At 38.1% G+C, this 26,441-nt stretch overlaps 1 protein-coding gene across 11 annotated transcripts in view; it reads right to left on the bottom strand.

The window, feature by feature from the left end:
- Positions 1–1,188: 1,188 nt before the first annotated feature.
- The window catches only part of HP1BP3 (heterochromatin protein 1 binding protein 3), a 37,492-nt gene continuing 12,239 nt past the window's right edge, over positions 1,189–26,441 (bottom strand). For 10 of the 11 annotated variants that reach the window (XM_045898535.3, XM_045898541.3, XM_045898542.3 and 7 more), the window contains 8 exons: positions 24,579–24,722; positions 22,522–22,602; positions 21,288–21,442; positions 12,373–12,463; positions 7,395–7,554; positions 5,675–5,786; positions 3,670–3,783; positions 1,189–2,997 (listed from right to left, as the gene is read on the bottom strand). In XM_045898535.3, coding sequence (XP_045754491.1) covers positions 2,703–2,997; positions 3,670–3,783; positions 5,675–5,786; positions 7,395–7,554; positions 12,373–12,463; positions 21,288–21,442; positions 22,522–22,602; positions 24,579–24,722 — 1,152 coding nt within the window. In that variant the 3' untranslated portion in view covers positions 1,189–2,702. Of the gene's footprint in view, positions 2,998–3,669; positions 3,784–5,674; positions 5,787–7,394; positions 7,648–12,372; positions 12,464–21,287; positions 21,443–22,521; positions 22,603–24,578; positions 24,723–26,441 lie in introns of those variants that run through there. The other variant, XM_054513101.2, reaches the window with a different exon arrangement.

The following is a 26,441-nucleotide window of genomic DNA, read 5'->3' as shown; positions in this document are numbered from 1 at the left end:
TGAGTTTCCTGTTTTCCTTTCTGTAACATGGAAGTAAAATTTAGGTGTTCTGCTCCTTCAGAATGCCTGGAAGGGAGAAAAACCCAAACATTCCTTTATATCAACATAAGTAAGGTACATGTCTTTGATGATGGGGATTTTCACTGAAGAGTTCAGTGACCCTTTTGTCTTTTCCTTTACATGATTCTGAAGCAAGGACAGTTTTGTCCTTACCTGAACTTTGTGAAGTTAACACAATGTCAGAGTTGGAAAGGATCTCAGATGATTTGGTCGAAACTTCTTACCTTATGCTGGAGCACCTGATGTACAATATAGCCACCAGGTGACTGTTCGGGTTATCTTTTTAAAAGTGGTATCGTAAAACAGAGAAACCAACCAAAATTCTCCAACTTTTGACCCCAGAAGAGTACGGAATTCTTAGCCCAGGTACCCAACACCCAAAATAAGAAATTATTACCTGCCAAATAGCTTAATAGAAAATAGAATTAGGTCTGTGGGGTTTATCAATCCTTTGGCAGTGCTGTATTTTTTTTCCTAACCCAAGGATATATGTGGACATTAAACATAAAAAACTGGAATCCATGATCTTAAAAACAAGGACCTTAGTAAAATGCAAAATGATTTTTTTTAAACCTCTTACTCATTAACCAGGTTCAATAGGTCTAGAAACATCATTTGCCATCCATATAAAGAATTCAAAAGCAAATAAACTGGAGCTTGTGTTTAAAAGGAAGATGGGGGCATGCTGCTGGCTCAGTGAGCAGAGCATGCAACTCTTGATCTTGGGATTGTGAGATCAAGCCCCACACTGGGTGTAGAGATTACTCAAAATCTTAAAAAAAAAAAAATTTTTTTTTTTTAAGATTTTATTTATTTATTTGACAGAGAGAGACACAGCGAGAGAGGGAACACAAGCAAGGGGGAGTGGGAGAGGGAGAAGCAGGCTTCCCGTGGAGCAGAGAGCCCGATATGGGACTCGATCCCAGGACCCTGGGACCATGACTTGAGCTGAAGGCAGTTGCTTAACAACTGAGCCACCCAGGCGCCCCCAAAATTTTTAAATTAAAGAAATAAAATAAAAAGGAAAATGGATGGCAGCATTGAAAGGAGTAGAAAAGACTCAAGTGAATGCAACTTCGCTACTTCTAAGGATATACTAGAAATTTTTAAATAGAAGCTACAGTTCAGCAGCTTTAAAATTTCATGTTTATTCATATTTTTCAAAATATATGTACATAAAAAAAGGAAGATTTACAACAGGAAAGATTGCCTTACATGCAACACAGATTCCAATGAGCTCATGACGGGATCACACATGATTATGGATCTACTTCAAGCCAATCTTCTCCAGTCCAGTTCGCAGCCACACACCGCGAGGCTGCAGATAAGATCCCAGGAGACAATCCAAGTGGAATGAATCAAACAAATGTCTTTTGCCTCTGGCAGCACTCAAAGGGGCCAGAAGGTGTACACCAAAAAGTTTAAGACAATTAAAATGTCAAGTGCCACAGGGAGGGTAAATGATAACCGGAAATCAGTTAATTCCCAAGTAGAAAGCTAGTACTATTGAACACAACTGCACGATACTAAAACAAATACAAATGAGGGTTGGGTAGTCGGGCTTCATTTGCTTTTTTTTTCTTTGCTTTTTTTTTTTTTTTTAAATATCCCAAAAAGGAAGCCACTTGTTTGATATCAAAAGTGCTGTGGAAAGAAAGGAGGGGGAAAAAAACCCACAGATGAATCTGGAATTTAGTTTATTTTAGCAAATTGTATGTTTTTCCACCTTAACATTTCTACATTAAGCAATGATGTAACTCTCCAACATTTCCTTATAAAAAAGGCAAACTGGAAATGACAACTCATGCTCCAAATATTAAAAAATATATTTAAACATTTGATCAAGAAGATTTTATGTTTTGGTTTTTGGTAACATGGGTGACACCAGAAATCACAAATTCAATATATTCCTGTATTTCCCCTTCAGTCAAAAATCAAGTATGTGGAGGGAATTTGTGCTTGCGGTTGAAGGAACACAATGCCCTGGGCCAGTGAAAAATACCTGGAAATTGACCAATGTGAAAGTAGCCCAAAGGAGTCACAGGTTTTCAGAACTTCATGAAATCATAATGTTTTTTGGCTTATTCCCAAAGCTGTCTCTGTATTTATATAATTGGAGAGAGAAGGTTAGTGGAGTAGTTTCATAAATAAGATTAATTATTATAGCTATAACTGGAGTCTCCAGGCAGAAAGCTTTACAATTCAGTCAGTGCTATATACTGCCTCTTTTTTATTTCCAGCACCTGACCAGCATCCTATTCTTGATGCTTTCTACAAATATAAAAATCTTTGCAACTGTTTAGATAAAGCTGGAAGGGAAAAAAAAAAAAAAAAGCCAAAGCTGACCATAAAAGAGGGTTGGGGTGGAGGGAGAAAAAATGACAAGTGTAGATTATACAGTTCAGGAAAATCCAGAGTTATAGCAGAAATTAAAATGACTGAGGGAAGGGGCAGGCACCAAGAACAGCACCTAAAGCTAACAAATGCCTAAATTGGTTTATTTATATTCCCTCCCCACAATGTTCATAGGGGAGGGAAAAAAATGTAATTTTAAAAGCATCAAAACTAAAACAAATGCACACTGACCTTAGAAAATAAGATTCTGAATTTTATGATGATACCCTTTTTTTTTCCTATAAAATTTACTTTTTTGCTTTGAAAGATTTCTTCATGTTGGATTTGCCCTTGCCGGGCAATTTCACTTCCTTTCTCACACTGGCTGCAGGCTTCTTTGAAGAGCCACTACTAGGTTTCTTGATGACTGAAGATGAGGGTCTGGCTTTCTTGGCAGGAGTTTTGGCCTTGGGAGGGGCTTTCTTGGGCAGGGGCCTCGCTTTCCCCCGCTGGGCAGCTGGGACTTTAGGTGCAGGCTTGGACCCTCTCTGCTTCACGGATGCAGCCTTCACAGATGACTTCGCTGGGGTTTTCTTCTGCAACCTGTGAGAACCAAAGAACAAAGGCCATCACTTAGTACTTGAGAGATTCACTTTGACAGGATGACCAGATATTTTGCCACAAAAGATCTAGCACAGATAAAAAGTCACCTATGTGGGGCGCCTGGGTGGCTCAGTTGGTTGAGCGACTGCCTTCGGCTCAGGTCATGATCCTGGAGTCCCAGGATCGAGTCCCGCATTGGGCTCCCTGCTCGGCAGGGAGTCTGCTTCTCCCTCTGACCCTCCTCCCTCTCATGCTCTCTGTCTCTCATTCTCTCTCTCTCTCAAATAGATAAATAAAATCTTTAAAAAAAAAAAAAAAGTCACCTATGTAAAGGATAGGAATGTGATTATTTTTAACTAGAGCCTTTACTAAAATTGTATGAAAATTCAACCGATTCAATGAAGTCTATACATAATTCATGTTGTTTTTACTAAGAAAAAGTGGGATTATTTTTCTTTGAATAACCAACAAACTATGGATATACATACAGTATTTACCAAACAGTAAATTACATATTCACAGGGCTTCCTAAGTTCAAAGTCCCTGAATTTTCAAGAAGACAAGTTCAAATGCTACACAAAGAACTTTCTGAGAGGGATCTTGAATTAAGTCGCTATTATTATTACTGCCATTTTTAGCTCTAAGGTAGAAAGGCCTCCCACAAATCCATACCTCCTTTTAGGTGGAGGCTCTTCATCGTCAGAGTCTTCTTCTGAGGAGTCATCCTCCTCTTCATCCTCATCTCTTGAATCATCTAGCTCTTTCTTTGGAAATAGAACTCCTGGGCTATGAAAGAAAGAAGGAAAGAAAAATTAGGTAAAATCACGTCAAAGAGAAGTTCCACACAGGACAAGGGAGAAATGTGAACCTAGGTGCTCTTCCCTGGACATTCCACTTCTTCCTGCCCTTCCAAATGCTATGTTACAAGTATCAGGTTACAGTTTAACTTATTCTGAACACACAAAGTTATAACAAATCTATAAAAGTCCTAGGCCATACCTCATTCCCTTCCTGCTACCATTTAATAAAACTGATTCTTAATCATTGACTTACTAAACAATTATTTAAGCTCCTGATGTGTGTCCAGCACTGTATTTGCCACTGAATATATATATAGCACTGAATTGTCTATAAGGCAGCAAACAGATTGCATAGCAGTATACATTTTTTGCCCTAATAATATTGGCAAAAGACCTCGAAATAATATAAAGGGGCGAATCTCTTCAAAGTTTTAGAGAAATTCAGCAAGGATTTTCTAATTTTCTTTGCCCTTACTGATAGAAATATTGATCACATTGATTAATAATTGCTTAAATTATAACATTTTATTTTTATTTATTTATTTAAGATTTTATTTATTTATTTGACAGAGAGAGAGACACAGCAAGAGAGGGAACACAAGCAGGGGGAATGGGAGAGGGAGAAGCAGGCTTCCCGCCGAGCAGAGAGCCTGATGTGGGGCTCGATCCCAGGACCCCGGGATCATGACCTGAGCCGAAGGCAGACATTTAACGACTGAGCCACCCAGGTGCCCCAAATTATAACATTTTATATGCTTGACTTTAAGATTTTAATGTTTGAAAAATTCAAATAATATGCAACCAAGCAACACCTACCTAGACTTGTGCACAAGGTACAATATAAGAAACTACACTATACTCTTGCTAAAACAGGGTTTTAGTGGTACATGTCATGGCACTTTACTAGAAATGAAAGTATAAGGCCATTGCATGGGTACACAGGACAATGCTGGGCCCATAGGAGGTGCTCAATGTATTTTTTAGTGCAATAATAAATATAGATAAAAAAAAGTTTTCAAGGAAATGGCCCTGTCTCTATAGTATGGAGAAGGCAAATTAGGATTCTTGGAAGCAGCCAATGCAATGCTCTCCTTCCTTGAATGATGGCCAATTTTTTTAAAAAGATTATTTATTTGAGAGAGAGAGAGAGAGTGAGAGTAAGAGAGAGCATGAGCAGGGGGAGAGGCAGATGGAGAGGGAGAAGCAGACTCCCCGCTGCGCAGGGAGCCTGACACATGACTCAATCCCAGGACCCTGAGATCATGACCTGAGCCGAAGGCAGATGCTCAACCAACTGAGCCATCCAGGTACCCCGAATGATGGACAATTAAAACATACCTAACTCTCTAATAGTCTTCTTGTCATTATCATTTACTTAATAAAGAAGGAATGAACATAAAAATAGCCAAGGATCTCAAAGAATTCAATGCTTGATTTTAGGATTGGATGGCTAACAGTAAGCTCTGGCAGGATAGCCAAAATCCCCCCATTCTTACATGAAAAGCTTTTACTCTAACACAATACTGCCTTAGTAGGGGCACCTGGGTGGCTCAGTCAGTTAAGTATCCAACTCTTGGCTTTGGCTCAGGTCATGATCTTGGGGGTCATGAGACCGGGCCCTGAGTCGGGGTCCATGCTCAGTGTGGGAGTCTGCTTGAGATTCTCTCTCCCTCTCCCCCTCCTGCTCATGCTCTCTAAAATAAATAAATAAACCTTAAAAAAAAAAAAACCACCCCAAAAAACCAATATTGCCTTAAGTAGTCTTTATTTTCAAGTAGAACAGTAATAAGTTAATAAATTAAGCCCAAGCCTGTAACCTAGAATCAGATTTTAAATTTACAATGACCAACACTTCACATTATGGGCTAGGTGCTTACCTGGGATAATAGGGAAAACAGAGCTGGAAGGTGCCACTAAATCCTTTGCCAGAGATCTGTTCCATCCACCCATTCTTTTCACATTTCTGCAGAGTTTTCTTCAGCAAATGCACTGAACAAAAAATTCAGAAATGAAGAAAGTTGTTTATTCAATTTGATAATTCCCTCAACTACAATCAGTTATACATCAATTTACTGTCCTGTCAAAATACTAGTTGACGGGCGCCTGGGTGGCTCAGTTGGTTGGGCGACTGCCTTCGGCTCAGGTCATGATCCTGGAGTCCCGGGATCGAGTCCCGCATCGGGCTCCCTGCTCAGCAGGGAGTCTGCTTCTCCCTCTGACCCTCACCCCTCTCATGCTCTCTCTCTCATTCTCTCTCTCAAATAAATAAATAAAATCTTTAAAAAAAAAAAATACTAGTTGACATGTGCTAAGGGAATTCTCTGTGGTCAAAAGGATTAATAATTCACTTAATTAAGTGCCCATAAATTTGAAAATGTTAAATTGTCACAGCAAGAGACTTTAGAGACCACTAAGTCAAGTTCCTCATTTCACAGAAAGGAAAACAGGAGCCCAGAGTGGTGACTTGCCTTACAGTGGCACAAAAATGATTAACAGCCAACTTAAAACTAAATCTTTCATCTCCATTCAAACATCCACTGAATACCCATTTGTACTAGGAAAATCATCTAGGAGAATACTGATAAAAGATCAACAAATAACAGAACAATACCGTGGACTCTAAGGGCCTCACTGATTCTCACCTTTCATACAAAGACACATCGAAACTACATTTTATGGTGATTCAGTGTCCAAAAAATAGCTGCAATATCAGTGAAACAGAAAAGGTTAATAACCAACTTCATCTTCTCTTGTAATACTCAACCAAAAGGGAAAATCATGAAATGGTCTACAAGGGTCAGTATACACAGTAAACACAATATGTATCTTAAGGAAGGAAGGAAAGATAAAAAAAAGTCACACACAGCAGTTTTCAAAGTAACGTATGAAAAAAATGACCAGAGAGCATTCTTCCTTAACATTAAAAAAATGCATCCTACATATATGCTAAAGGTCACTATTAAGATGTCAAAATTACTTTTAATTAAAATGATACGGTCTAGTTTGCACTTTGTTACTTACTTATTTTCCACATTCCTTGCCCTACACCACTATGCCTAAGCTAGTAGCTCACGGAGAAAATACCCAGCCTCCCTCAGTCGTATGTGACAGTGCTGCAAGGGTGAGGCTTTTCATCTCCAATCACGACCTGACAGAGTAAATACACTTTACTGAAAAAAAGTATTTTCTGTTTCAGGGCTTAAGGCAATGAGAAATAACATAAGTCGTATTTAAAAACACCAGCTTGGTTTCAAGGTGGAATCAGATGTTTTAGTAAACATTCAGAAAGGCAAAAAGATACTATATTTGAGAGGTGTTCTGAATCAAGGATTTATCTAAATTACAACAAAAACAAATATGAGAAAAACCTTTACAGCAAAGTAAAATCAAATCCTGATCTTCAATAAACATTGTAAATTAAGGAGAAGACTTGATCATTTGTTTTTCTTTTTGTAAATAATAAATTTGTAAAGTTGTTGTTCCCTCTTGGTTTTCACAGTCGATACTTAATGCTTTGTCATTAACAGCATAAGCTCTAAAATTTTTCACAAGATAATTCCCCTGATCCTAGTTAATGCACACAACTCTGAGTCTTACTTTGATAGTTAGAATTGGTCCCTGGGTGGTTCTCGAGGACATACTTCTTCAGAGCAGTGGTGGAGCAGGTCTTCGGCTCATTCATGGCAGCAATGGCAGACAAGATTGCATATTCCATCAGGCTTCCACCAAGCAGGGGTTTCTCCCCTGATTTCTTCAGCTGTTTTCCAAGGAGGAAGAGAAAAGCATCAAGACAACACTCTCCCAAAGCAGGTCAAGACAAGACTCCTCTGCACCAGGTGGGTCGGAGTTCCTGCATTAGCACAGATATGTTTTACAATAAATTGTCAGGTTAGGGACTTTCTCTTCCCACTCATCAGGTATTCAATCTGACTGAGGAGTCCCAACCCTCCTCTGGATATTTCCTCCTTCCATTTACCCCTCCATCCAACCTAAAACAGCAACAGCTACCCTAACTCAAACAGAGTAACAGCTCTACCCCAATAAGCAAGTTAACTTGTTAAGCAAGTTATGCCCCAATAAATAAGATACTTTTGAGAATACTTCCTTTCTCTCAATCTGAAAAATGCAGTAGTTAAAAAAATAATAAAAAACCTTTTTGATCCTGTAAGGAAAATAGCAAAGGAGAAGTTTAATAAATACTTAGGGTATCATACAACAGAAAATTACATAGCATATTCCGAGGACAAAAGGATGGGGAACAAAGATCAGCACCAATAAGCAAAAAGGGCAAAAGAACAAACTCAGGTATGGTCTACAACAGAGATTCTCAAAGAGTGGTCTACAAACCCTATGGGGTTCCTGAGACTCTTTCAGAGGATCTGCAAGGTCAAAACTATTTTCATAATAATACTAAGACGTGATGTGCCTTTTTCACTGTGGTGACATTTGCACTGATGGTATAAAAGCAACAGTGGGTAAAACTGTTGCCACCTTACCATAAATCAGAGGAGACACAAAAATGTACCAACAATTACTGTATTCTTTATTGCTATGCACTTCTGGTTTAAAAAAAAAAAAGTCAATTTCACTTAGGAATGCCCTTGATGAAGTAGCAAAAATTATTTTATTAAATCTCAACCCCAGTGCATGTCTTTTTGTTATTTTATGGGATGAGATGGGAAGAACACATAAAGCATGTCAGCTGCATAAGGAAGTATGATGGTGGTCTCAAGGAAAAGCACCCCCAGTGATTGAGTTGTGAGCTGAACTAGCTGCATTATTCATGGAACACCCTTTTTTATTTGATGGAATAACTAAGAGATAAACTACAGTTATTTAGGACTTGGGCATCTGGTAGACATTTTCTTGAAAATGTATTAAATAATCCTCTCCCTTCAAGGAAAACTAACAGTATTTGCTACCAAGCATAAAAAGCAATTTTTTAAGAAAAATTTTAAATCACAACACTTGTATTTACACCATGGTGAGCCTGGTAATTTCCTAGTACTTAAATATTGTTCTGATGAGGTCAGCGGGTAATATGTTACTTTTGTTATTGTTTGATGAAATGTGATAATATTTTAATAACCTGCATAATTCAGTGAACCACTATTTTCCAAATGATCATGTAATGAAATTATGCATGGTTAGAAGATCCACTCAAAGTTCAAGACTAGAAGATTTTAAGGCAAGAATACAAAAAGTTCACTGATACAGTCTCAGATTCTACATGGCAACTAACCTTTAAAGAATTACCACACAATCAGTTAATGTAATACACTGTTATTAACAGAATAAAGGACAAAAACCACATGATCATCTCAAAAGACAGAAAAATCATCTGACAAACCCAACAGCTGTTCATAATAAGAACTCTCAAGAAACAATAGGGGAAAATATTTTCTCAATCTGATAAGAGGCATCTATGAAAAACCTACAGCTAACTTAATGGTGTAAGACTTGATGTTTTCCCTTTAAGATGGGGAACAAGATAAGGATGTCTGCTCTCATCACTGTACTGGAGGCTCTAACCAGTGCAATTAGGCAAGAAAAAAGCAAAACACCTAGATTGGAAAGGTAGAAGTAAAATAGTCTTTATCTGCAAACAATATGACTCTTTATGCAGAAAATCCTAGGGAATCCACAAAAAATCCTAAGGAGCCTACAAGAAAACTACCAGAACTAGTAAATGAGTTCAGCAAAGTTGAATCAATATAAAATCAATAGACAAATAAATTACCAACAGACAAATCAATTATTTTTCTATACGCTAGCAATATCTAAAAATGAAAGTATTTCCATTCACAATAACATGGAAAAAGAGTAAAATACTTAGGAATAAACTTAAAAGAAATGTAAGACCTTTATACTGAAAACTACAAAATGCTGCTGAGAAAAGTTACTAAATAAACAAGATAGTCAGTGTTCATGAACTGGAAAAGTCAGTATTATAAAAATAATGATTCTTCCCAAATTGATATATAGGTTCAATGCAATCTCTACCAAAATCCTGGCTGGCTTTTTTGTGAAAATTGACAAATGGATCCTAAAATTCATATAGAAATGCACAAGACCTAGAATAATCAAAACATTTTTTAAAAAAACTACATTTTAGTATCTCCTAGTTTCAAAACTTACTGCAAAGTTTTCAAAGTTGTAGTCATCAAGAGAGTGTGATCCTGGCTTAAGAATTCACATATAGGGGCGCCTGGGTGGCTCAGTCGGTTAAGCGACTGCCTTCAGCTCAGGTCATGGTCCCAGGGTCCTGGGATCACCTCCCTGCACAACAGGGGAGTCTGGTTTTTGCCTCCCCCTGCTCTCTCTCTTGCTCACTCTCTTTCAAATAAATAAATAAAATCTTAAAAAAAAAAAAAAGAATTCGTATATAGATCAGTTGAGAGTCCAGAAATAAACCCTTAACATTTATAGTCAATTGTTTTTTAATAAAGATGCCAAGGCAATTCAGTGGGCAAAGGACAGTCTTTTCAATAAACAGTGTTAGGACAATTGGATATCCACATGTAAGAACATGAATATTTATATCCTTACCTCGTATCACAAACAAAACTCAAAATGGATAGACCTAAATGTAAGAGCTAAAAGTTTAAAAAACTCTTAAAAAAAACCATAGGAGTAAATCTTGTGATCTTAAGTTAGGTGATGATTTATTAGCTACAACACCAACAGCAGAAGCAATTTTAAAAAATTATAAACTGGCTTCCATCAAAATTAAATACTTTTGCACTTCAAAAGATACCATTAAGAAAGTGAAAGCATAGACCAAAAATTAAGAGAAAATATTTGCAAATGATGTATCTAGTGAGGAACTTGTATCTAGTTACATAACTTTTATATCTCAATAGCAAGACAAATAACCCAACTTTAAAAACAGGAAAAGGAATTAAAGAGACATCTTACTAGAAAAGATAAACAAATGTCCATTAAGCACATGAAAAGATGGTCAAGATCAGCAATCATTAGGGAAATGCCAACCCAAACCACAATGAAATAGCACTCTATATCCACCAGTATGGCTAGAATTTTAAAAAGACAGTAACAAGTGTTTGCAAAGACATGGAGAAACTAGAACCCTTACAACTTTGTTGGTAGGAATGTAAAATGATGCAGCCACTCTGGTAGTTTCTTACAACATAAATTTACCATATAGTCCAGCAAGTCCACACTCCTAGTTATATATCCATGTGAAATAAAAACATGTGTCTGCACAAAGATTTGGATGTAAATGTTCATAGGCAACATTACTCATAAGAATAAAAAAAGTGGAAATAACCCCAATTTTCATCAACTTGTGAATAAACAGAAAGTGTTAGATTCATACAGTGTGATACCATGTGGCAATACAAAGGAACGAAAGCACTGATTCACGCTGCAACACGGACAAGGCTCAAACAAGAGTATGCTAAGTGAAAGAAGACAGACACAAAAGACCACATATTGTATGACTCTTTCTATATGAAATGTGTAAAAAGGCAAATCTATATAAAGAGAAGGTCAATTAGTAGGTTAGCTGAGGATGAGAATGGGGAGAGACCACAAATGGGCACAAGAGATCTTTTTGGGTGATGAATATGTTCTAAAACTGCATTGTGGTGATCGCTGTACAACTCTGCAAATTTACTAAAAATCATTGAATTATAAATTGTAACTTAAAATGAATGAATTTTATGATATATAAACCATACTTCAGTAAAGCTATTTAAAAAATTATCATTTGTTCCAACTCTTGGTTTCGGCTCAGGTCATGATCTCAGGGTGGTGGTCGGGCTCCGCACTCAAGTGCGAGGTCTGCTTGTCCCTCTCCCTCCCTGTCAGTCCCTCCCACCCCCTACATGCTCAACAGCTCTCTCTAATAAATAAATAAAATCTTATTTTTTTAAAAAAAATTATCATCTGTTGAGTTTTGGTATAGTATCAAAGAATAATATCCACAACTTTTTGAAAATTATCTTAAAATATTCCACACTTTTCTAACTGTATTACTATGTGTGGTGAAATTTTTTTTTTTAAGATTTTATTTATTTGACAGAGAGACAGCCAGAGAGGGAACACAAGCAGGGGGATCAGGAGAGGGAGAAGCAGGCTTCCCACAGAGCAGGGAGCCCGACGCGGAGCTCAGTCCCAGGACCCTGGGATCATGACCTGAGCCAAAGGCAGACGCTTAATGACTGAGCCACCCAGGCGCCCCGTGTGGTGAATTTTCTTCATAGATATAACCCAAAATGTGTTGAAGAGATATCAGCTGTCTTCTCTTAAGCAAAATATTAAAGACTTTTGCAAATTTTTAATAAACAGTACCCCTCTTCTCATTCAATTTTTTTGTTTTGGCAAATATAGCTATTTTTCACACAAAAATTATTTATGCTAATGTGAAATTAAAAAAAATTAATATTTAAAATTTCCCTCAGTTTTAATTTCTAATACAGTAAATATTGATAGGTATAACCCACATTAAAAAAAACCTCCTGGGGTCCTCAAAAAATTTTAAGAGTATAAGGAGGTCCTGAAATCAAAACTTTTAAGAACCACTTTTCTATAATCCTTTTCAGCCTCTAACCTGGAATGTCCCAGAAGCACCTTTGCCAGTTATTTGTTCTAACTGGCCTCTCTCTACTGCTCTCTGCAGAGCATTCTTCAACAGCTGAGGCCTGCAGAGAAAACAGAAGAACAGCGATCAATATATCAATGAAGGAGACATTTGAAGAAACAAATCCAGGGTGATTTCCTGAACTATATTCTGATTCTTATTATATGTGGTACTTTGTTAAAATGGACAATAAAATAAAGTACTGGTACCCTTAACACAAGTGGCATTCTTTTTTCTTTGAGCAAAGAAGTTAAGTCATTATCCAGATACATAGAACCATATACCACACACAACCAATTTCCGAACTTCAGGGCACTCCAAACACCCTCTGTTTATTTCCATCAACCACAATGGCAACCAAACTATGTAATCAAACAAAGCATGGGTATGTTTAAAGTCCCATTCAACACTGGAATTCTCTGAGGCAAAATTCATAGATTTTTTAAAAAGTATGTAACACATTAACAAAAAACAGAGTCATTTTTTACAAACCAGTATGAGGTTAGCTTAATAAAATATAATTCCGTGGGAAAGAAAATTGGTTGTTACTAACATAGTGTCTCTGTCTTAAGAGGGTTACAGTTTAAAATAAACACCACTAGGTCATCAAAACCAAATGGGAGGAAAGAAGAAACTGAATATCATTAAAAACATAAAAGGGGTGCCTGGCTGGCTCAGTCCAAAGAGCATGAAACTCTTAATCTCGGGGTTGTGAGTCTGAGCCCCTAGTTGAGTGGAGATTACTTAAAAAATAAAATCTTTAAGACAAACAAACAAAGAACAAGTGCAAGACAGTCCTGTGAAGGAGCAGTCGTCTGAGAGGTGGGTGGGGAATCTTAGGTGCAGGGACACACCAATCAAGTTGACTTAGGGCTCAAAGGGGACTACGGTATGGCACAAGACAGTCAAGGAAAGCTATACATTCAGGCCAACAATAGGACATCTGAAGAAAGGGTGAATCATATTCTGAAAGTCTGGAGCGGTGTTATGTCATAACTCTCAAGAATTACTAAAATGCACCCAAAGAGCAGAATGTCATGAGAGTCATTTGAAACTGGTTAGTTGCTACACAGACAGAAAAAGATCAGTGGGGCAGCCCACTGAGGGGCAGAATAATGAGGGCCAAATTATCATAGGATAATTGCTATTGGATGCTTCCCTGAGATTTGAGATCTTTTTCTGGAGAAGAAATTTTCAGTTTGTATCTAACCACTGAGCACTACAGGCTGAGCTGACATGAGAGTTTTTAATGACATCATCTGTAGGTTCAGGGAAGAAGAACAGAGGGGATCCCATGTTCTAACAGGATGCTAAAGAGTGGAAACTATCCTATCAAATCTTGTACATCCCTGACACTCCAGATGAAGAAACTCCCAATTAAAAAAAATCACAGTGAAAATATTTCTAAGCCAGTGCTATTCCCTTTGGGATGAATGTGATTTATGCCATGACCCAAAACACATACACACCTACACAGAGACACAAAGTCCTTCATCCCACAAACATTTACTGAGTATTTATTATAGTCATACAGGAATAAACAGATAGACCTGGTCACTGAACTCCAGGAATTTAACAGATGATCAATATACAATAATCAGCATGGTAAAGCATGGTAAGGATCAAGGTTGAAGTATGCGCATAGAGCTTTGGGAACACAGCTGAGGGAGTGATTTAACTGCCAAACACTTTTTCTATTAGTTGCCCTATAAGGCAGACTGCTTAAAGACTGGTTTCCAATGGGGGAATGATCACACAGCTTCAGTAAAATACTGACACCCCAGTGAGAAGAATCTTCTTTACCGAGGTTCAGGTGCTCCCAGAATGAGATCAGTTAAATCAGTTCCCTTTTTAACATTTTTGTTTTCTCAGCAATCTTTATGCCAGCATAAACTTTTGTCCTGGGCTTTTAGGAATCCGAGTTCTATCACTCACTCCTCTATCTTCCAATAAAACCGTATTTTACCAACTGCTTCAAAAATTCTCAGAATGGACCATTCTTTCACCCCTGCCATAACCTTAGTATCAGCTACCATACCCTCCCTTCTGGGCACTGTGCTGCTTTGTTTTCATAATGCATACCACTATTAGGTCAATATATCTACAAAGGCCACCTTTATGGTGTTACTCAAATGATCAGGTGGCAGGTCCTAATGCCTCAACCCAGCTTCAAAGCCTTCCATGACGTAATCTCACTCCTTGTTAGTCTAGATGCAGTCAGACCTAAGCTCCTTTTAGCTCTCAAAAAAGAATGCCAACTCCTGCCCTTTGAAATTTTCTCATGAGGCTCCTTTGGGAATGCCTACCCCACTCTACCATCCATCTAAATTCTATATTCTTGGGACGCCTGGGTGGCTCCGTCGATTAAGCGTCTTTGACTGAGGTCATGATACCAGGGTGCTGGGATCGAGTCCCACATTGGCCTCCTTGCTCAGCGGGGAGCCTGCTTCTCCCTCTGAATGCAGCTCCCCCTACTTGTGCACTCCCTTTCTCCCCTCCTGACAAATAAATAAAATCTTAAATAAAAAAAAATTCTACATTTTTCTAGACCTAATCAAGCCCCATCTCTTTTAACTTACTGCTAATTCCCAGGCACAGTTCCCTGTTCTGAAAAATTCTATAGTCTGTATCACACCATTTTGCACTTACTAAGGTACCAAGTGCTGTTTGAAATGCTTTATATGTGTGGAATAAACCAGAAAATACAACAAATCCAAAAAATAGGTACTATTATTGCCCATACTTTACTGATGGCGAAAAGTTGAGTGACACAGAAAAGTCATTTCTCCAAGGTCACACAGCTAGGCAGTGGAAGAACCAGTTACAAACTTAGGCAGTTTGATTCCAGGTTCTACATTCTTTTTTTTTTTTTTTTAAAGATTTTTTATTTATTTGACAGAGAGGGGGGGGGGGGGGGACACAAACAAGGGGAGTGGGAGAGGGAGAAGCAGGCTTCCCGCCAAGCAGGGAGCCTGATGTGGGGCTCGATCCCAGGACCCTGGGATCATGACCTGAGCAGAAGGCAGACACTTAACGACTGAGCCACCCAGGCGCCCCCAGGTTCTATATTCTTACTCACTATGCTATGCTTGCACTTTCCAATATAAGACACCCAAGAACAGTGGAAAAAGCAAGAAGTGTGAAACTGAAAAACAAAATAAAGTTCTGGCTTTACCAGTGAACAGTCAGGTAACCCTGGGTAAGCAAAACTGAGGTAGAAATGTTTATTTTTAAGTCTATTTTAAGAATCATGGAAAACAGTATAAACAAAAGTGTTTTATAAAGCCCTATATATAAGATTCAAGGGACTTTTTATTATTTTAACAATTTTTGTTTTTAATTAGATAATTATACCAGTTTAATTAGAAGCAGGGAATAATGGGTGATTGCTGAGCGCTGTGTTTCTCAACTGTGAGAAAATCAGTCTGCATTGAGAGAGATAAAAATGAAAGCCATGCACAGGGAGAAATCAAAGGTAAGTGATGGAAGACAAAAATGCAGCTGACAATAGCAAGGATTCTGAGTTGCAAGTATCTAAATAAGAAAGTTACATCAGCCTGTTAGAAATGCATAAATGGGGTGCCTGGGTGGCTCAGTCCCTGCTCAACAGGGAGCCTGTTTTTCCCTCTCCCTCTGCCCTTCCTCCCTGCTCGTGCTCACTCTCTCGTGCTCGCTCTCTGTCCCTCTCTCTCAAATAAATAAAATCTTAAAAAAATAAGAAATGCATAAATGGAATTAAGAAGATCAAAAAACTCTTGAAACTACTTAGTGTTGAAAATATTAAGAATCTAAGGGTCACCAAGGAGATTAAAAAGTTTAGAGAAAGGTATAGGGCATACAACGGAATCTTCGGCTATGTTCTTATTTTGGTGGAGGCAGAAAGAACAAATCAAAAAGTATGATGAAGTTATACCAGACACAATGATTCCTAATTCATGTAGAATTGCCCTTGAACGTTTATTTTTAAGATTTATTTATTTGACAGAGAGAGCGAGCTCGCGTGAGTGCTTGCACATACAAGCAGGGGGAGCAGCAGAGGGAGAGGGAGAAGCAGGCTCTCCACTGAGCAGGGAGCCTAAAGTAGGGCTCAATCCCAGGACCCTGGGATCATGACCTGAGCTGAAGAGACCATGACGCTTAACCAACTGAGCCACCCGGGCGCCTCTACCCTTCAAAGTTTCTAAAGGTACCTTCTTAGAGTGAACCCAAAGTCTCTACGTAAATCCAACATGCCCAGTTTTTAATTTAGGATTGCAAAAAATCATTGCTACCAAATTAAGGTGACTTGCATATTATATAAAAAAACACTATCTTTTTAAAGTTTAATTTTTTTATATATAGAGAGAGCGGGGAATGGAAGAGAGGCAAAGAGAGAGGAGAGAGAGACTCTTAAGCAGGCTCCACACCCAGCACGGAGCCCCACATGGGGCTCAATCTCACAACCCTGAGATCATGACCTGAGCAGCAATTAAGAGTGGGATGCTTAACTGACTGAGCCACCCAGGCGCCCCTAAAAAATACTCTTTAAACATTAGAATCATTATTTAGCACAGTGTAATGGTCATACAATGAGAATGATGTTGGAACTGAGACTGATAATATTAACATGAGTTGAGCACTTACTATGTGCCAGGCACTGTTCTAAGTGCTTAACGTGTACTAAGAGATTTGAGCCTCCTAACAACCTTATTTTGATACAATGCTTATCAATGAGAAAACTGAGACACAAAGGGATAACTTATTTAGTGATACAAAGCTAGAAAATGACAGAATCAGGATTTAAACCTAAGGGTTCCAAAGTCTGTGCTCTTAACCACAATGATCTACAGCCTCTAGTATATGGGAGGAGAAATTCACGTCTCATTTCACATGTTCCAGGACACAGGCTCTTTGTGGAATGGCCAGGTGAAATGCCCACATTCATTCATTCACTCATTCAACTAATATTTATTGAGCATCTACTATGTGTTAGGCTTGGAGGAAAACAGAAGTGAACAATTTAAATAAAAATCCTGGCCTTCAGGATTCTGACATTTTAATGGGGTAGACAGGTAATTTTAAAAAGGCCAGGCAGATGTAGTGTATGTTAAAATGTGATGCGTGGTATGGAGAAAAATAAGGCAGAGAAGTAGAATTCTGAATGCTGGGAGAGGAGGGAAAGGTTGCAGGTGTATTTTGGGTGGTTCCATCAATCAAATCCAGTGTATGGGCCATGTCTGGACATCAACTGGAACAAACCAACTATAAAAAGTCATTTTGGAGACAACTGGGGACAGTGAATATGGCCTGCATATTGGATATTAAGAACTTAAATAATATTAGTATGATGGTTATGTTCTCTCTATATTTGTATGTTCTAAAGTTTCCAAAATAAAATGATTAAAAAAAAAGGAAGGCCATCAAGGAAGAGTCAAAGCATTCTAATGATGACATTAGAGTAAAAACCTGAGGGTAGTGAAGGAGTGAGCAAGTGGATCACGGGGGAAACCATCCAGGCAAAGGGAAGAGCAAGCATGCAAACTCTGAGGCCAGTTAAGGGTAGTGGGGGTTTGGTCAGAGACGCAATGAAGTGTAGTGTCTTGTATACTGTTTTAGAGACTCTGGCTTTAACTCTGTGGGGGTTGGGAAGCCACTGGAAGGTTTGAGTGGCAAGGTGATATGATCTAACTTACATTTTTGAAAGTCCCACTATCGCTGCTATGTTAAGAACACACTGAAGGGGAGGGTGCATGAGAGGTACAGTTAGGAAGTTATTACTCTAATACAACAGAAATGATGATGGCTTGGAAGAGACTGTAACAGTGGAGATAATGAAAAGAGGTCTGTTTATAGTAATATATGAATGCCAAAGTAATTGCTTACAAATTAGATGGAGGTGTGGGATAAATAGAAGAGACCAGCACAAAACCAATGTTTCTGGCTTCAGCAGCTAGAAAGATGATGTTGCCATTAACAGAAGTGGAGAAGATATGGAAGACACAAGTTTTTTGGGGAGGGGGTCAAGAGCTCAGTTTTGAACATGTCAAGTTAGAAACACAAGTAGTGACAGCAAATAAGTATCTATCTATGTGAATATGCAGCCAGGAGGGAGGTATGGGCTAGATTTATGTATCTGTAAAATTAGGAGTGTATAGATTTGACAGTGAAAAGAATTACCAAGAGAATGTGGATAGAAAAGACAAGAAGGGAGCCTGGCTAGCTCAGTCAGAAGAGCATGAGACTCTTGATCTCAGCATCATGAGTTTGAGCTCCACATTGGGTGCAGAGATTACTAAAAAACAAAAACAAAACAAAACAAAACAAACAACTTAAAAAAAAAAGACAAGAGGCCTAAGGTCTAATCCTTAGGAGACCGAGAAAGAATGGCTAGTGAAGTTGGAAGAAAATCAGAAAGATAGGCTGTCCTAGAAGGCAAGTGAAGAAAGTAAGGAAAGGAAGTAGAGGAATCCTTGACTGTGTTAAATGCCCGTGAAACACTAGCAAGTAAGTTAAGGACTATGAATGGACTACTAAAATTTACAACATGGAGGTCATCAGCAACACTGACAGGAAAAAGTAATCCAGGTAAGGTGGTTGAGAGTAAAGTGTGACAAGGTTGGGTTTAAAAAAGTAGGAGGGGAGAGGAGTGCCTGGCAGGCTCAGTTAGTAGAGCATACAGCTCTCAGGAGCATGATCTCAGGGTTGTTGAGTTCAAGCCCCACATTGGGTGTAGTTTATTCAGGAAGAATAAATAAAATTTAAAAAAAAAAAAAAGGGCAGGAGGCGCAAGATTGTAGACTGCAAGTACAAATAACTCATACTTTAATACTGCATTTTTCTTGTTCTTTTGTTTGACCAAGTTTAAGTATGGCTAAATTGTCATGTTAACTGTATGTCCCACAGGACTCCACTACAGTCAGAGGTAAAGAAAATCATTATGGTTTCACAAAAGTAAAAGGAAAAAGGGTTTCAAAAGAAAAAGTTACCATTATTAAGGTCATAGGAAAAGGTCTTCAGGTTTGTTACCATTTATGGGTTGGTAACCCGTCTACTGGACAAATTTTGTTTCAACATAAGATGATGACAGGAATGTTCCTAAAGATGAGACATGGAGTGAAGTTACGCTGCTAGCAATCACCTGTCTCCTGTGAGTAGAATAGTATGGTAAGGAAAGAAAAAAGCTGGGAGAAGATAATGTCTTCAGTCACCAGAAAGTAAAGCGATAAACCTGAAATGTGTTTCCATCTTTAAATGCATCATACATACGCATTTCCAGCTCACAGCTCTGTCTGCGGTCATACTCAGGGTAGAAAAAGCACAAAAAAATCAGGATATTAATTTCAAACTTTGTGCTTCTATGATTCCTTTTGTACCATTTCACTGACTCTTTAATTGAGCACTCTGAAGATCACTAAGTGCTTTTCTGAAAATGTGGTGTCTGGGCTGAAACTTCAGCAATTCTAATTGCAGTGCCTCAGTAATGCAAGTAAATACTGGTACTAAACAATATCAGGACAATGTGCCTGCAAATAAAATCACTCCGGATTGAAGACAATTCTCCAGAAGTCATATAACAAAGACCTCACATAAACACACTCAAAACACAAACTCTGTGAATTACAAATTTAAACAAATTAATATATCTGCACAAATCCACAAATTAGCACATGTGACAGTCTAAATGATCAGTCTAGATATTTTTAAGTAGCAACATTTTTGGAAATGAATTACTACCAAAATTCTCCCACAATTCTACCTTAAATGTTTAAATGATAAAGATACTGTGCTATATCTCTGTAGAGGTTTATAGAAACCTGAATTCTCTTACGTTTCAAACTCTAAATAAAAAATAATGCAGGGGCACCTGGGTGGCTCAGTCATTAGGCATCTGCCTTCAGCTCAGGTCTTGATCCCAGGGTCCTGGGATTGAGCCCCACATCGGGCTCCCTGCTTGGCGGGAAGCCTGCTTCTCCCTCTCCCACTCCCCTTGCTTGTGTTCCCTCTCTCGCTGTCTCTCTGTCAAATAAATAAATAAAATCTTAAAAAAAAAAAAAATAATGCATACCAATCACCTCATACCAATTGAGAATAACTAATATCAAAAAATCAGAAAAACAGGGGCACCTGGGTGGCTCAGTCGGTTATGCGTCTGCCTTCAGCTCAGGTCATGATCCCAGGGTCCTGGGATCGAGCCGCACATCGCGCTCCCTGCTCAGCGGAGAGCCTGCTTCTCCCTCTCCCTCTGCCTGCCGCTCTGCCTACTTGTGCTCTCTCTCTGTCAAATAAGTAAATAAAATCTTAAAAAAAAAAAATCAGAAAAACGGGTTGGCGAGGATATGGAAAAATTAGAACCCTTGTGCACTGCTGGTTGGAATGTAAAATGATATAGCTGCTGTGGAAAACAGTATGGCAGTTCCTCAAAAAAATAAAAACTAGAATTATCATATCATCTAGCAATTTCACTTCTGGATATATATCCCAAAGAACTGAAAGCAAGGTTTTAAAGAGATGTTAGTATATCACTACTCATAAGCAGTATTATTCACAATGGTCAAAATGTGTAAGTCAACCCAAGTGTTCATTTTTTTAAAAAGATAGATTGATTTATCAGAGAGATAGAGAGAGAGAGAGGGAGAGAGCATGCACACACACTAACAAGCAGGGGGAGCAGCACGCAGAGAGAGAAGCAGGCTCCCTACCAAGCAAGGAGCCTGATGTGGATTTCGATCCCAGGACCCTGAGATCATGACATGAGCTGAAGGCAGATGCTTAACCGACTGAGCCACCCACAGTGTCCCCAAATGTTCTCCTTCTTGAATATCTACTCTTTCTCCTTTCTCATGAGAAAAGGGCTAAGGCAGTAACACAGATATCTGTACTTTAAAGTCTACATCAACGGCTCATACCTGATGTCCACTCTAAGTTTAGGGTAATACTGAGACACATATTTCCTGATGAGACTGTAAGAAGCTTCTTTAGGTTCACAAAGGCGAGTAAAGGCCAATGGGAGGATATCCTCCAACTTCACTTGTGGTTCTGGATCCACTGCAGAGCTTCTGTTCTGAAATATAATATCAAAAATTATCATCAGTATAGAATACAGAGTTTTCTGTTCAAATGCTTCTCTATTCAACTCAAGGGCTTTCCTAAATTGACTGCCAAATCAACTAACTTGTAGAAAACTATCACTTTTTTCCACATTCAAATAAATATACCACAGGGGTATAATGGCATTTGTGTGGCAACTTATTTGAGATAAGAACTTCAGATTGAGTTAAAATATGTATAAAAATGACAAGAGGAGCACCTGGGTGCCTCAGTCAGTTTAGCATCCGACTCTTCATTTCGGCTCAGGTCACGATCTCAGGGTTGTGAGATCAAGCCCCAAATCGGGCTCTGCACTGGGTGTGGAGCTTGCTTAAGATTTCTCTCTCTCCCTCTGCCTCTGCCCCTCCCACTCAAAAAAAAAAAAAAAGGATAAGAAATGGTAGACTTTAATTAAAGGTCCTAGTTTATTCTTAGCCTTCAATAACAAAGAATGAAAAGGATCATGCAGTGCCAAAAAGCACTGTAAAAGTTCATTTCATTCAAAGTTTTAGGAAAAAAGTACAAAAATCTTTGGAGTTGCAAAAACACAGATGTAGAGGAATAGTCATGATTTCACTTACTGACATAGAGGAAATACTACACATTTCACTTTATTATTGTACAAATACTTTCCATAAATGAAATTATGTATCTCAAGGAGGAAAAGTATCAGTATGTACAAAAAAGAAAAGAAAAAAGAGAAGAGAAAAAAAGGAAAGAAAAGAAAAAGGCTCTGGTATAGTTTTGGGGTCTAATAATGGGTGAAGAGGTACTCATATGCCCCTTTTCAGACATTTCATTAAAAGCAGTATAATTCATACAGCTGTCCCTAATTCAACTTATGGCAGTTAAGTGCATGGGCTCTGGGGCTGGAGTGCTTGGTTCACACACTGCCTGTTTTCTACTCATTAGCCGGCCGGTAGTGAGCGAAGGCCTGAGCAGCAAGGCTGCACTCTGCACACTGCTGGCACACAGTGAACACTCAACCAGTGCTGCTATTTTTAGTGGAAGAAGTAGTTTTACAGTGCTCAAACTGTGGTACAGACGTCTTACCTTTCTGTTTCTGGATTTCTGAGGTGTTTTTCTTGGTTTTTGGACCACAATAAAACTCCCAGAAGCACCTTTTCCTTTTACCTAAGGTAAATTAATGATAGTTACAATAAACCAATATTTTAAAATTATTTTGGTATTAACATTTATAACTTTATACTAGTCCAAGCAAAGTACAAGGCATGGTGATACAAGAACTAATGTAAAGTGCTGTTCAACCCTTCAGAGAAAAAAACAATGGATAGACTGAAAGACTTGGGACCGAATCCTATTTATCGTATCATCCAGCCATTCAATATTGGACAACCCCGTAAAGTCTCTGAGCTTTTGTTTCCCCATCTATGGAACTGGGATGGATGCTATTGTGATACCAGGTTAAATAATCTACAAGCTTTCCACCCCCAAAAAAAGTACCATGAAAGAAGGGACAATCTCTTGGGGAAAATGAGAAAACCTCTATCTTGAAAGGAAGATCATTCCTTGGCAAAAGTATACAGCCTGCTGATCTCAAACTACAGTGCTTCCCAGATCGCCCATTAGTGATTATTACTGCACATGGGAATAGTTATCTAATTAATTCTTAGCCACCCCATATGGTATGTGTAAGTCTTACCACATATTTCCACAGTTTACAAAGCACTTTCATAGAACTTTAAAGCTGATTGGCACTAACCTGAGTCCTCCACACCTTAGCTTTATTTGTGCTACTATGAATGTAGCAATCAAGCTGAAATGCTTTCAGCCTATAAACTGTTGTTTAAGCATCAAACTGAGGTCAGCCTACGAGGCAAGAATAGGTCATAAACTATATTTCACAAAAAAAAAAAAAAAAAAAAAACCAACCAAACAAAAAAAAACCCCATGAAGCCAGCTCATAAACTGTGCTGACATACACTATGATAGAGGACAAGTCTTTGGTTCTAATTACATTGGTTAGATAATACCTTTAAATCAGTGACTATTTTAAAGGCCATATAAATATCAGTTATACAACATTTTGAGAAAGCTGTAATGTTAGCTCCACAGCAGGAATCTGCTTTACTCACTGATGGGTCCCCAAGCACCTGGCACACAGGAACAATATATATTTGTGGAATGAAGTACTTGTTGAAAGTTCCTAATCAGAATTTAAATGCCTTAGTGGCACAGAATTCTGTATTAATCAAATTGTGCAGAAAGGTATGAAAGAAAAGGCAACAGGACTCTGGGAATACAGTTAACTATGTCCTTTGAACCATTTTTGCCAGTACCATGGGATCGTGGTAATTACTGGACCTCTGAAGAGGATTTAAGATAAAGTCCATTCCAACTTTAAATTTTTATGATTCTAAACAATATTTTGATGTACTATGCAAAATAACATGTGTTTATGCCTGAAATCATTACTGGTGTTAGTACTAGTCTCAATTTACTCAGGCTTCTCTGATGCTCCTAACAAGCTTTAATACTATTAGGTTAAAGTGAACCTATTTACAAATACGTAACAGTAACAAATCCAGTCACATAACAGGCTTTAAAACTAACAAACACAAGACAAGAATAATTCTTTTTTGCTGCTGCAATAAATTGATTCCTTGACCCCACATCTTATTTTCAGAACTACATGATCTCAAGCATTAAGTGGCCCCCAAAGAAAATCCAATTATGGGGCACCTGGGTGGCTCAGTCGGTTAAGCATCTGACCCTTGATTTCAGCTCAGGTCATGGTCTCAAGCCTTGTGTAGGGCTCAGCGCGCAATCTGCTTAAGATTTTCTCCCTCTCTCTCTCTCTGCCCCTCCTGCCTCCCACCCCCAGCTCATGCACTCACGCTCTCTAAAAAAATAGATAAAGAAATAAAATTTATAAAAGTACAAGGAGCACCAGAAACAAATTACACTATCATAATGCTTCTGCTCTCCAGAACAGTTAACTTATCAAAGATAACTGGCACACCTGTGATTCTGAAACCTAGTCTCAAATAATAAAACTAGGTTAAGCTTAAACATTTCATCATCATGTTAATTTACAAAAGAAGACACAGAATGTTGAAATGATCTTATCCCCAATAATTGTTTAATACCTGTTTGATGACACCTCTATTTAATTCTCTTTTCAGTGCTTGTTTAAGGAGGTAGCCCCTTCTCTCCAGCTCCAGAGAAGGGTACTTATGAATAATATATTTTCGAATAGCAACCACTGATGCACCACTCTTCTGGAAGCATGCCTAGAAAACAGATTTACCAAACCATACACATTACTTTATACCAGCTGCTTTTCATTAGACAGAGAATCTGACACACATGTTTTCAAAATCAATTCTTTTGGAGGTGAACTTGACAAAAGATGATAAAAATGGCAGGAAGAATGAACTGTCTTTCAGGTAACTTCAGTTCATCATGGCTGTTGAGAAATACAGAAATAATCTTTTTGCAACAATAATTTTAACTTAGTTGAAGACATGCAAAGAGAAGATAAAACGTGAACATTCTGTGTGTCAAGGAAGAACTTCCTTCCATTTTAATTCTATTCTATATTTAAAAGACAGATCTCCAGCATTAAAATGAAGAAAACAGAACATTTCTATTACTACAGGATTATAGATCTGATTCATTTTCTGGAATGAGCTTTAAGCATACCAGGACCAATGTTCTCTGTAGGCTTTGTGTGAATGTCAGCAGAGAACATTAGCAAAGATAATCTGAATAAATGGCATGAAACTGGTTTACAGATGGCAAAATCTTAAGCAAAGTTCTGGGTAACAATGAGGGCATTCGATTGTGACTTAAAATGCCCTCTTCTGTTTCCATCCAATTTATCTATATGCCATTTGATTGATGACCATGGAAGACTTAAGTAGGTCATTAAGTCATGAAGGTGGCAAAGTTTTTTCAAATGCTTTACATTTTGAAGCACAGGTAAGGAGCATCTGTTATCTACCTAATGGGCTAGTCCACCAATTTTGTGTTGCCATTGTCTATAAACTGAACGTGGCACTTACTTATTCTCACTGGATAAAAACTTGATTGAATGTTATTTTACATACTTCGACAATAAAGAAAAACTGTACAACATAAAACAAAGTTGTATTAATATGGTTGACTTACTTCAAGTATCTCTGATCTATTACAACCTATTAAAGTTTACTCCTGATTTTTTAAGAAAATACAAAGAAAATCGAGCAGAAAAGAACAAATGCTAAAGCAATTCTATGCTCCACCAAACTGACACTGAGATGGAAGTAGACATAAGGACTTCTGTTTATTCACAAAATGGTATCAATGGTCTATAATCATGATTTCTTACACTGCATGGAACACACACACACACACACACACACACACACACACCCTCCCTTGTACAAATATGCACAATCAGATTCAAACTATTCTTTAGGCCTAATTATACTAATTTTCTGTTTCACTATTTTAAAATTTTAGTCCCTTCTCCAACCTCACTGTAACCCTGCTCCTCGAAATCTAGGCTGAGAGGTCATGAAGTGAAATCCTGGAAGAAAGGCTATAGAAAGAAAAGAGATCTCATTACAGTCAAGCTATCCAAACCAAGAAAGTTTTAAGGAGTTGAGAGCACTCTTGAAAGGAGTGCAGGGAGAGGTCTGAAGGCAAACCCTTTTCCAGTTTATGTGTCATTCTCAAACTCTGAAAATGACCACTAGGCTGCTCTCTCCTCTGTACACCACCCTTGATTACATTGGTCTTTATTCCTCTTTCCCCAATTCTGACTGAGATCCTAGCAACAAGATCCCTAAAATGAGGGTGTCTTGTTAATTTGCATGATGAGATAAGAGGAGCTAGTGAGATTATCATATTATGCAAATTAACAAGGTAAAAGTAACGAGGAAAACTTAAAAAAGGCAAGGTCAGATGATAAGATAACCTTAAAAATTAAAATAAGAAAGCTACGTGAGGACCCGTAAGCTAATGGG

Source organism: Mirounga angustirostris, unplaced genomic scaffold (genome assembly GCF_029215605.1).
Source record: "Mirounga angustirostris isolate CCGP_5_RB_7025 unplaced genomic scaffold, mMirAng1.0.hap1 SCAF_4, whole genome shotgun sequence".
In the NCBI taxonomy this organism is placed as follows: domain Eukaryota; kingdom Metazoa; phylum Chordata; class Mammalia; order Carnivora; family Phocidae; genus Mirounga; species Mirounga angustirostris.
The sequence above is the reverse complement of the archived record's forward strand: the minus strand, read 5'-3'. Positions and strand labels throughout refer to the sequence as shown.